General features: G+C 37.9%; 1 protein-coding gene across 5 annotated transcripts in view; it reads right to left on the bottom strand.

Annotated features, from left to right (window-relative positions):
- The window catches only part of LOC126190922 (venom dipeptidyl peptidase 4-like), a 605,109-nt gene that overhangs the window by 55,213 nt on the left and 536,835 nt on the right, over positions 1-13,061 (bottom strand). For all 5 annotated transcript variants that reach the window (XM_049931557.1, XM_049931559.1, XM_049931556.1 and 2 more), the window contains exons 3-4: positions 3,467-3,561; positions 1,845-1,919 (exon numbers count right to left, since the gene is read on the bottom strand). In XM_049931557.1, coding sequence (XP_049787514.1) covers positions 1,845-1,919; positions 3,467-3,561 — 170 coding nt within the window. The remainder of the gene's footprint in view (positions 1-1,844; positions 1,920-3,466; positions 3,562-13,061) is intronic.

Here is a 13,061-nt window from a genome sequence, read left to right as displayed (position 1 = left end):
GGAGCGGAAAGACTTACCTTAGGGGGAAAAAAGGACAGGTATACACTCGCACACACACACATATCCATCCATACATACATACAAGACACAAGCAGACATTTGTAAAGGCAAAGAGTTTGAGCAGAGATGTCAGTCGGGACGGAAGTATAGAGGCAAAGATGATGTTGAAAGACAGGTGAGGTATGAGCGGCGGCAGATTGAAATTAGGAATTAGCGGAGATTGAGGCCTGGCGGATAGCGAGAAGAGAGGATATGCTGAAGGGCAAGTTCCCATCTCCGGAGTTCTGACAGGTTGGTGTTAGTGGGAAGTATCCAGATAACCCGGACGGTGTAACACTGTGCCAAGATGTGCTGGCCGTGCACCAAGGCATGTTTAGCCACAGGGTGATCCTCATTACCAACAAACACTGTCTGCCTGTGTCCATTCATGCGAATGGACAGTTTGTTGCTGGTCATTCCCACATAGAACGCTTCACAGTGTAGGCAGGTCAGTTGGTAAATCACGTGGGTGCTTTCACACGTGGCTCTGCCTTTGATCGTGTACACCTTCCGGGTTACAGGACTGGAATAGGTGGTGGTGGGAGGGTGCATGGGACAGGTTTTACACCGGGGACGGTTACAGGGGTAGGAGCCAGAGGGTAGGGAAGGTGGTTTGGGGATTTCATAGGGATGAACTAAGAGGTTACGAAGGTTGGGTGGACGGCGGAAAGACACTCTTGGTGGAAAGAGTGTCTTTCCGCCGTCCACCCAACCTTCGTAACCTCTTAGTTCATCCCTATGAAATCCCCAAACCACCTTCCCTACCCTCTGGCTCCTACCCCTGTAACCGTCCCCGGTGTAAAACCTGTCCCATGCACCCTCCCACCACCACCTATTCCAGTCCTGTAACCCGGAAGGTGTACACGATCAAAGGCAGAGCCACGTGTGAAAGCACCCACGTGATTTACCAACTGACCTGCCTACACTGTGAAGCGTTCTATGTGGGAATGACCAGCAACAAACTGTCCATTCGCATGAATGGACACAGGCAGACAGTGTTTGTTGGTAATGAGGATCACCCTGTGGCTAAACATGCCTTGGTGCACGGCCAGCACATCTTGGCACAGTGTTACACCGTCCGGGTTATCTGGATACTTCCCACTAACACCAACCTGTCAGAACTCCGGAGATGGGAACTTGCCCTTCAGCATATCCTCTCTTCTCGCTATCCGCCAGGCCTCAATCTCCGCTAATTCCTAATTTCAATCTGCCGCCGCTCATACCTCACCTGTCTTTCAACATCATCTTTGCCTCTATACTTCCGTCCCGACTGACATCTCTGCTCAAACTCTTTGCCTTTACAAATGTCTGCTTGTGTCTTGTATGTATGTATGGATGGATATGTGTGTGTGTGCGAGTGTATACCTGACCTTTTTTCCCCCTAAGGTAAGTCTTTCCGCTCCCGGGATTGGAATGACTCCTTACCCTCTCCCTTAAAACCCATATCCTTTTGTCTTTCCTTCTCCTTCCCTCTTTCCTGACGAGGCAACCGTTGGTTGCGAAAGCTAGATTTTGTGTGTATGTTTGTGTTTGTTTGTGTGTCTATCGACCTGCCAGCGCTTTTGTTTGGTAAGTCTCATCATCTTTCTTTTTAAATATATTTTTCCCACGTGGAATGTTTCCCTCTATTATATTTATATATATATATATATATATATATAAAACACCCGTGAGTTACCCAAGTGTGAAATCAATTAAGACTTATCTTGAAAGTATCGCGGCATCAACAAGTTGATTTTCTGAAGAATGTTTCAAAATTGTAATAGTATCTACATGTAAATAGCAAAAAAGGATGGTATTGTTACCTTTGAATGGTTGCTGGAAATTAAAAGATATTTCTGATCCTCAGACAATTCAAGTTGCAATGTTGGGTACTGCACCTGCAACCAAAAATTACTTGCATGAAGAATTTCAGGTTCTGTAGAACCCACATGAATGAACAATTTAATCTGCAATATGAAAAATGTATTTTAGTATTTTTATACGTTTAATGAGTACAACAGAAACAGAAAAAGGAACAGCTCACACAGACAATGCATCATGCCCAAGCAGAAAATAAAATTGAGTTTTTAACACAGACAGTTTTGTATATGCTAAAATAATTTGAATATTTCTGTATTTATTATTTCACTCTGATGTTCTGGGTGGAACTGACAAACATGAATCTAATGTTCAGTGTTTTCTGCGAATGAATTTCACTACAGTACACTGTAGTTATGGAATTCATTGGCCATTCATCAAATTCTGTAGATCTCACTGTCAGAGAAAATTTTCACGAACTTTGAAGATGACCCTGCAAGATATGCAGTTATCTAGTTTAGCCAATGTTGCTCTCATTAAACGAATAAATACTGCATTTATTTTTTCTGCATCACCAAGACCATAACACTGTAAAACAACAGGAAGCATAAGTGCAAAATAAGTTAGCTGTTCTGCCTTAAAACCAATAAAATGAGTTGTAAAAGGTTATAAAAACCATGGATGTAAAAGGTAGAATGCTTGATGTAAAATGCAGTGATTTTTAAAGTTGATATATTGTTGCTCACAGTCAGTTTGATAAAACCATAAAAGTGGAGATGACACCATATAGAGGATTTAAAAGTGGAGAACAATCAAGCATGATTTGGAGAGTGCCAGTGTGAACTCAGAGATTTAGAAAGACTGAACTATTTAAAAATTAAGGAGTTCTGTGGGACAAGATAGTAAGGTACTGTTTGTAAATCTGAATGTGACCACAAGCTGTCAGTTCAACTTTTCCATCTAGGAGGCCTCTGAAGAGATTTATACAGGAGGGAGTAGTTCTGAATGGGAATGACAGAAAAAATGTCTCAGGTAGCAAACAGAGTGCCATTCAGGGAAGAAGCAGTCAATAGCAAATATACATTTTCAGAATATTGGCGATAAACAGTGTGACATCACTGGTGACAAGAAATGTGTTTGATGCAAGTGCAACAGGATGGTCTAAGATTCCATTGATATTGGAATCATTAGAAATGAAGTAAAAACTCAAGTTAGATAAGCAGGGTAAAAGGGAGGGGGGGGGGGGGGGCAGGAATTTAAACATGGCCTGCTTGAGGGAACCTTTCCAACACTGACCTGAAATGATTTGGGGGATCTGCAGGAAACCCAAAATAGGAGGACCAATACACCACAATCACTTGTTGCAAATGTGCTAAACACACTATGGGAAAATGAGATTGTAAGCTAGGATGAATAAGGTATGAATGTGTGTACACTGAACTTACATGTAGAATGCGAAACTGTGATTACACAGAGTCAAAGGAGAAGCAAGTTGCACAGTTGCAGTAACACAAAATGGCTTTGAAAGTACTGTGATGACTGACTGCATACTTTTCTACAAACATCCAGTGTTGTCTTTTACATCACAAATGTATAAATATAAACTTCAAAATAAATTTATACTTACTGCAAAATTCTCCCCAAGTAGTTCAGTCTTCTTTTGCTTTGCAACATCAAAAATAATTATCTGTCCCAGTGGGTCTTTGTATAGCAGTTCACTGTCTAAAACAAAAACAGGCATCAAATATAAGTAATTGTTTTTGTTTTGCAAATGGGTATGAATTTTCTTACTTAGTATGTGAAACAACAATTATTAAACACTTTAACTACTTGTTTCCTCTGGTTATATGAAACTTCTGCTCTCAAACTACTTGAATACTATACATAAAAGTGTAAAGCTTAAAGTCATAAAACATTTCTGCCTTTTTCACAGTAAATAAACTTCTGGGGCTGGACTCAGGTTACATTATCATGTGGGGAGTCACAATGAAATATTGTCTAATTTTGTACTTTGTACACAATACTGTATGTTTAATAAGTTTATTTCTTGTAATGTTGTAGTATTTACATTAGAGACAGAACCTAGTTCTGAGAAGGATGTGGTAGGAATGGACAATGACCTTTCAGAGAAAGTTTCACAGTATTACAGAAATAATATATTTCACCAATGGATAATTGAACCTGAAATTATTCTATCCTTCATTACATGTACAATGTTTTATAGTTACCCCTTCTTGATGAATATGACACAACATAATGGTATTTTAACAGCTAGGAAGTTTACACCAAGAAACTAGTTTCTGATACAAAAAGGAATTAACACTCACACATATATATCTGATTAAGAAAGCCCCTTTGTTGGGTAGCTGGATCAGAAATTCACCACTCACAGATCTTTAATCAACTTTAATCACAAAATTCCTTGTAGTCTCCCAAAGCATTATCATGCTGATCACCAAAGAAACAGTAATCTTGTCCATGCTTATGCTACTCTTGCTTCTGATACCATGCCCCAGGTGTCATGCCCATGCAAAAATCTAGATGCATGTTGTAGCCTATCTATCTGCCAACCACATAAAGTTCCAGTTTTGTAAACAGTGTGTTCTATCCCATCACTTGTGAAAAAGACCATGTTTGTGTATCAATTTTGAAACTGCTACACAACTTTCTATGTGGGAATGACCACTATTTAGTTACCAACTCATAAGGAATGTCATAAGACAGTGACAGTAACATGTTTTACCATTCAGTTGCAAAGTATGCTACTTGGGTCAGTTTTGTCACTAGGAACATCTGTATCACAACTTATTTGTTTGAGACCCATCAAGCAACTAGGCACAGTGGTTAATGACAATGAATTCATACATTCGAGAAACAGAGTTTTAATCACATAATGACCAACCCTGCTTTTGTTTCTGATGCTTACCTAGCTCATGTGAATGCTGGGATGGGTCTTGTGACAAGACCACGGTAGGTATCCTCCCCAATTGGGGTCCACAAACCTACAAAGTTATTACATGAAGTATTTGTTCAATTGGCTTATACTAATAAGAATTAAGGACTCGTTAAGTGAATAATGCCTAGTCATCACCTGTGCATAAGTTTGCTGCACAGGCTGAGTGCAAAAGTGTTCAGTGCTAAATTAAACTCAGAATATGTGTGGGAAGCTCATGTATTTGGACACTGTGTGGATATTCCTGATATATAATCCATACTGTTAAATTTAAAAAATTCATATATTCAGAGAATGACAAAAGTTGATGCTGAATGCCATAACTGCATGAACAGATGGCAGTTAAGCAATTTGAAATACCAATGTATTAATGAAAAGACTATTTCAAATATAGAAATATGTCACAAACACTTGTAGTAAGTTTTGATTAATTCCTTACATCATGTGGATCAAATGTTGTGATGGTTCTTTCAGAAAAACCATAGCATATTCTTTTCCCTCATTCTCATCTAACCCAAAACATATCTAACAACCTCACATTGATTATATGTTAAACTTTAAGCCTGATAGCCATTTGGTGAAAGTTAACACAAGCATAAACAACATAAAATTTTACTATTGCCATTTGTAATCCAAGAATTCTAAGTTACATTAGTAATTAAAAATACTGTAAGCAAAACTGAAGAAAATTATGTACACTTTTATTGCACATTCAATAATGCTGAGATACAAGGATTCTTTACTATGAAGTAAAACAATGTTCATTAAATCTTGTAAGACAGTACATGATAATGTTGATAGATATCCTGTCTGAGTCTAATATAGCTTCTACAATCAGTATCCTTATGCAGTCCACTAAACAATCTAAGTACAACTATTTTGGTACTGCAGAGCACATGTTATCAGGATAAAATAAGAGTGATTATTTTTATGCAACAGGTTTATTTCGTGTAATAGCTATGTGCTACCATTGTAGGATAATCCACATTCTGTGTTCATTGAATTTCACTCATTCTACAGCTTCTCCATCTTGAGAGTCATAAAATACAGTGTGACAGTGTGTGTGTGGGGGGGGGGGGGGGGGGGGGGGAGGGGGGCGGGGGCACATATGTGTGTGTGATAAATAAATTGTGAATGTCCTTCAAAAAATGCATTCCAGTGTTGGAAATTATGCAGACTTCCTCATCTGAAAATAAAATTCCAGGGAACATAATGCATGCTAAAATATACAGCAAGGCATGCTGCAGAAACATGCTGTTTTCTTCCTGCTCATACATTAACAACTATCCATTCAGCAGTCTTCCCTTTGAATTGTATAGTATTTCAATTAGCAGCATGATGTAATCAAAATATGAGGTATATTTTGGCAACTGAAGACTCACTCATTTTTTATGCATGTATACATAGAACCATATTTTCCTGCATTATCTCGCTGCTTAGTATAACCTGACATCTTCTCAATGTTTGCCTTAAAATAAGTAACTACGTAAAGTAAGACATAGCTATGACTGAAAACGAATGATCATTTATTTGCGGAATTTTATTTGTGTCCATTGTAACAGCTATTGTCCTTTGTGTCATTCTAATGTATGATAATTAATTAATAATAATTAATGACTGTAATTAATGTTAATCTACTTTTTATTGTAATTATTTTAAACGAGATGTCCTAATGTGCAGATTATCATGCAATAAGAACTAACTCAGTTGCACTGCAAATGCTCTTTTAAATATTTGAAGTAGCTTCCCAGTTACTGCCTGCAACCAAATGAGGTAAAAATATGTATATTTATTTTCTTCTTTCTTTAATTTGAGTAGCACATGCATTGTACAAAGCATGCCTAGAGCTTTCATTTGTTCTGGAAGATGTATTGTAAAGCAGTTTCTCAGTCTAAATTAGACTATTCTCTCCCAGAAAAGTGCAAGAAGCTTGAGTACTAAAATAAATCAGAAATAGTCCCTTTCAGAACCTGTAAGGAGGCCCACAGGAATCAATTTGAATTCCATTGCAACTACTGTGCTAGCGATAGGAGTTCTTGCATTCTTTCTTTATGAACGAGAGTAGATGTGCTGTCTCTTGACAGCTTGTATCAGTCATTCATAAATGTAACTCAAAAAATAAAAAATAGTGTGCATGCTTCATGATTCACCCTTATTCTGGCATGGAAAGGAGAGTATGATATTGACACAATCATATTTGTTTGTTTTCTACATCTACAATTATACTTACATTTTGTAGTTGAAGCTATTTTGAGTGTAATTATCATTCTGCCTCCTCTACCCCTCCTATTCCATTCATGAGTGGTGATTCGGGAATAACAACAGTCTATAAAACATCATACAAACTTGAATTTGCATGATTTTATAGCTATGATCATTTCAAGAGATGTAATTATGTGAATGGGAGTAAGATGTTGTGTGACCTTATTTATAAAGGATGCTCTTGGAAGTTTTATAGTAAACCTCTCCATGATGAACACTGGCCACTCTTGTTATATCTGCCACTAATATTCAGTGAGCACCTAAATGACATTCTTGTGCTTCCTAAGTGAACTTACAAGGAAATGTGCCATCTTTCTGTGGCTCTTCTCTGTTACCTCTACTAATTGTAACTGGTAAGGCACCCAGCCTGACAAGCAGTAATTAACAAGGCACCTTACAGGCTGCCCCCCTTTGATTTTCATCAACTCTTAGGATTTTAACGTCGTTGCCCCGACAACAATTTCCTAAGGCTGTATGATGCAAGCCGTAGGAGTTTAGAAGAATAAAAAAATTGTAACCAATTAATGTAATCTTTGGTAGCTGAATGTGTAGGGTGAAGGTCTGATAATCGTAAGTTGCTCGTTCAAATCTCACTAGCAGCAACAGCTTTTTTTGTTTATTTGGGTGCCATATTTAGTAAAAAATATGAATGTTAATTAGCAAGGGCTGACTCATAACATTTTAACAAAATAACAATTTTTTATTTTTAATTACAGATTGCTGGAAATGGCAGTTCACAATGAATCAAAATTTGGTGCAAAAATACAGAAGGTCAAACAGAAAATAAACTACTATTTTTATTTTTGGAGATTGGACAGTTTTATATATATATATATATATACATTGATTTGTTCCATATCATGATGATTGTGTCTCATGCAAAATCATATGTAATATATGTAGTATGTGACTGACTATATTAGTCTGTGAACTACATAAAATAGAAGTAAGAGAAGAACTTTGTGACAAAGATTTAGAAACACTGTTACGCTATGGAATCCTGCAAATGTATAACACCTAAGGCAGACAAAGAGAAGTCAATGAGTCACTGTTGGAATCAGCCAACTCATACAAATACCTGGGTGCAACACTTTGTATGGATATGAAATGAAGTCATCACACTAGTTCAATCTTGGGTAAAACAGGTGATAGACTTCAGTTTATTGCTAGAATACTTGGGAAGTGCAATCAGTCTACAAAGGAGATTGCTTACAATCACTTGTGTGACTGGTTCTAGAATATTGTTCAAGTGTATGGGACCTGTACCAGATAGGACTAACAGGGGATATTGAATGAATACACAAATGGTCACAGGTTTATTTAATCTGTGGGAAAGTGTCACAGAGGTATTGAAGGAAATCAACTGGAAGACTCTTGAAGACATGTAAAGTATCCAAGAAAGACAGTTAACAATGTTTCAAGAACCAGCTTTAAATGATTACTCTAGGAATATACTACAACTCCCTATATATCACTCACATAGCAATCGTGAGTATAAGATAATAATAATTACTGCACGTACAGAGGCATTCAAACAATCATTCTTCCCACACTCCATACGTGAATGGAAGAGGAAGAAACTCTAACTGGTATAATGGGACATGCCCTCTGCCATTCACCTTATGGTGGTTTGCAGAGTACAGACGTAGATGTAGAAGCATTTTCCTATTCTTTCTGTACTGTGTGGAATTATCATATTTTTGTCTTCTGTCATGCGCTACAGTACTGATTAGACATTTTCAGTCAAAATGTTTACTGTAAACAAAGAGATGCATAATTCAGTTTTTATGAATAGTATTATCCTGGTTACTAATAATATGCCTTTGTATACCATATATATAAAAAAAGGTATTTAATCTTACAAGGAAACTGCAATAACTCATGCCGTGTCCATGCTGAGATTGTCATACACTCTCATTCAAACAGCAGCCTCATAGGATGGCACTGGAGTCATCCCCAGAAGAGCAAAAAGCAATAGAAGCATGTAACCCACATAGTGATTAGTTTCATCTCACCTGAAACCCAAGTGCTGTTGAAACCCTCATTACTTTCAGGTTCAAATCTTTCATCCAAAACATCCTCAAGGTCTACACTTGGAAGAATTATGCCTTGATCTCTACCTAACACTGCAACAACAATCATAAACTCCCCCTAAAACACATTTTGTTATAATACAGGTGGTTCTTTCAATGACTTTAAAATGTAAACTAAATAAATTATGAAAAACTTCATGCTTTCAAATTATTTTGATGAAACATATAGGCCACATATTGCATTAACATTTCTGTTTCCTTGTCTGTATGTGTTACCTGAAATGTGCAAAATTGGCATACTTTTGTAAGCTACATGCTGGAGGATAGCCCTTCTATGTAAACCCAACAGTGTGAACAGAACTCTTCAACAGTGTAGCAATGTAAAAAAAAGTTTTCATCATTCCATAATGTGATGTGATTTTATGTTAATATTATGCCAGTATGAATCAGTTGTAGATTTACCACTGTACCGAACAGGACTGTTGGTATTTATGTCATTCTCATTTCCCAGTATCATTGTTCATGATCTCATTTGTTCTCATACGTTCATTTTCACATGGATTACTTGCTCCCTCCTATTCATATTATTTCAGCAGTTTTACACAATCATGTGTAAACTATTCATTTAAAATGTTAAAAAATAAGTGAAAATAGTCAAAATTAACAGTTTCTAGAAAGAATAGGGGAGGGGAGATGCCGATGGGAAACCTATACTAAAAGGAAGCTCACACTGATAGAATATTTTCTGAAGCATCTAGAAAATTACTTGGTCTTGGCAGGATGAGAAGTGATTAAGAATTGTTGAAATCAGATAAAGATTGAAATAAATAAAACTGCCAAGAAGACTAATAAATTTGAGACAGAATAGCTGACTAGTAATCACATCCAGGAGGGGTACCACATAGTACTGCTGATAGATGCATATAAAAGTAACGCACTTGCTAGTGTTCAGAACTAATAGTTTCTTCCTCAGGGAGCAGAGAAGGATAGATTGGGGGAATTTAAAAAGTGAGGCCAGGCCACTCACACTGCAGAATGAGAGGGCCCCCGTTACTGAGGTACCGTCATTATAATTTCAGATGGGCATGACCAAGCAGACTAATACAAACCCTCCATAGTCTGGGCTTATGAACCCCATTGTATTTTTGAAATGATGTTTTAATTCTGATGCTAGCTAGCTACACAAAAACATTTACTTATTTTACATATGGGCATATTTTTGAGTATCATTCATTTTTAACAAATCAATGTAATGGTGTGCCAGTTTAGCAGTATTTGAATAAACACATCATAATGAGAGTAGTACTTATCACCTGATAAATGAATAGAGTGAGAAGGATCACTTTCCTCATACTAATTTTTTACCTGACGCCTACTTGTTAAATATGAGTGCTCCCCATGGTAACTGGAGTCCCATACATTGGTAGGCCATCACAGCTTAGATCTTTGTTAATGAAGCATATAGCTTCAGTACTTGACTTTAATTACAAAACTGGTCACAGTGACTGTGAGCAAATTTTTCAAAATATGTGAACAGAAGTTCATTAGCAAAGAACAGCAGAAAACCCATCTCCCTGGCAATTCATTGACTGATCTATAGGTACTGAAATGTGTTCTGCATCCTGGTGACTCTTGCGTTTTACAGAGTGAACAATGCATGGGCATATTGCTAATGTTAGGGTAGTGTGCCATCCTTTTATGCATCAAAACTCTACCATCTGGTTTTTACATAATATTATTATTTTACAACCGTATGCTTTCCATTGTGTTCCTCTTATCTAAACTCGTCAGGCACCAGGGAAAAGTGTAATACTAATGTAAGCAAATCACAGTTAAATTTGTTAAACAATGACACACACCCTGTAATAGGCCTGGATGCAAGACCTGTCCCATACATCCTCCTACCACCACCTACTCCAGTCCGGTCACTAACTTTACCTATCACATCAAAGGCAGGGCTACCTGTGAAACCAGTCTACAAGCTAAGTTGCAACTACTGTGCTGCATTCCATGTAGGCACGACAACCAACAAGCTGTCTTTCTGCATGAATGGCCACTGACAAACTGTGGCCAAAAAACAAGTGGACCACCCTGTAGCTGAACACGCTGCCAAACATGATACCCCTCATCTCAATGACTTCTTCACAGCCTGTGCCATATGGATCCTTCCCACCAACACCAGCTTTTCTGAACTGAGCAGGTGGGAATTTTCCCTGCAATACACCCTACATTCCCATAACCCTCCTGGCCTCAACCTTCGTTAGTCACTGTCCTCACCCATCCAGCCCCCTCCCTATTCCCATTCCAGCACTTCACAGCTGTCATTTCACCATCACACCCAGTCTTTTAATTTCTTTTATTTTTATTTATTCCTCTCCTTTCCACTATTTACCACCCCCCCCCCCCCTCTGCACCTTCTCTCCCACCATCTGTCTAAACTGCTACACTTCACTGTCCGCCACTCCCACCTTCCTATCCCTCCCCCTCACTGCCCCAGTCTCCTCCTTTTTCCCACCCAGTCACCACTCCCATCATGCAATGGTGCTGCTGCTCGCAGTGTAGTTTCAGCTCTCTGAGACTGCAGATGTGTATAGAAGTTGCTCTTGCATGAGTGTGTGTGTGTGTGTATGTGCGTGTGTGAATGTGTGTCTACTGCTGACAAAGGCCTTAATGGCCGAAAGCTATGTTTGTGTGAATCTTTTTATTGTGCCTATTGCAGCTCAGCATCTCCCCTATATGGTGAGAAGCAACTTTCCTTCTCTCATATTGTTAAATTTGTTGTTAGTTGTTTCAAGCTTCTTGTGTCAATGAATTCTTTGAACGTACCTAGTTTACAAGAGGTTTTGCAACAACAGCTTTACCATGATTTTTTTGCCCATACAAGTCCTATCACGCACTTTTCTATGTCATTATTTTCTCTACTTGCATATGAAGCTCAGCTGTCACCTGCAATAGTACTTTGCTTATTAGAGACAACAGTCACCACTAATTTCCTCCTATCTCCTACTACCCATCTCAATAAAAGAGTAGTGGGAAACTTGGTTCACTGCAGCCCAGTATTGTGGAGGAAATATTGATGACTTTGCTTCAGTAGTTAATGTAATGGACAAAGGTGATGCAACTTTGATTGGAATCCTTCAGGAAATGTTAAGTGACAGAGTTAGAAAATTACTTGGCATATATACTCGTATTTTCTTCGCAGCTCAGTGACAAACTCGAAATGAGAGTACTCTTTTTCCGTCAGACAGAGTTCATCACTTTCATGACATTGAAAGAAAACTAAACAGTATTAGTGAACTATACTCTAATGTTACAAAATCAATTCAGATGTGTGTTTGAAAACAATAACAGGTTTCAAATTATGTGCAAAGTTGCAGATGTGTCAGATGGCCGGCACGAGGGTGATACTGATGTGGACGTGAACAACATTCCCTGCTAAAAATTCAGCAGACTAACATTGTGTTATGTGGAGTGCATGTTTTCATTGTATAAGGCAGTGTTTTGGGATAACTGTCCATCATTTGTGATGGGTAACTTGAGAATGAATCTCACTGTGTCTCGTAATTTTTCAGCAGTCAGTACGGTGTAGCATAAATTGCATTTGTGAGTATTGTGTATTGTTCATACTGACGTAAAGAAACTGAATTATAGTTAAATATCTTTACCTTTTGTCACCCAAGCATAAATAATTTACTTATTTTAGCACCTAAAAATGCGAGGCCTAGCCATGACACTGCCTGTGCAACTGCTGTTGCTGATGCACCAGCTAAATTGGCACCAACATTCTGCTACACTTTGGAAGCCTGCAAACCTAGATAAACACAATAGTACAAGAATCACAGATACAAATCTCTGGAACAGCATCAATTATAGAATCTTGTATTAGGATATTAGTCACACAATAACGAGTCACTGAGTTGGAAAACATTTGGTAAGATTTGTGCATTACCAGTTAGTCATAAAATAATCTCCAA

This window comes from Schistocerca cancellata, chromosome 6, assembly GCF_023864275.1.
Source record: "Schistocerca cancellata isolate TAMUIC-IGC-003103 chromosome 6, iqSchCanc2.1, whole genome shotgun sequence".
Classification (NCBI taxonomy): Eukaryota; Metazoa; Arthropoda; class Insecta; order Orthoptera; family Acrididae; genus Schistocerca; species Schistocerca cancellata.
The sequence above is the reverse complement of the archived record's forward strand: the minus strand, read 5'-3'. Positions and strand labels throughout refer to the sequence as shown.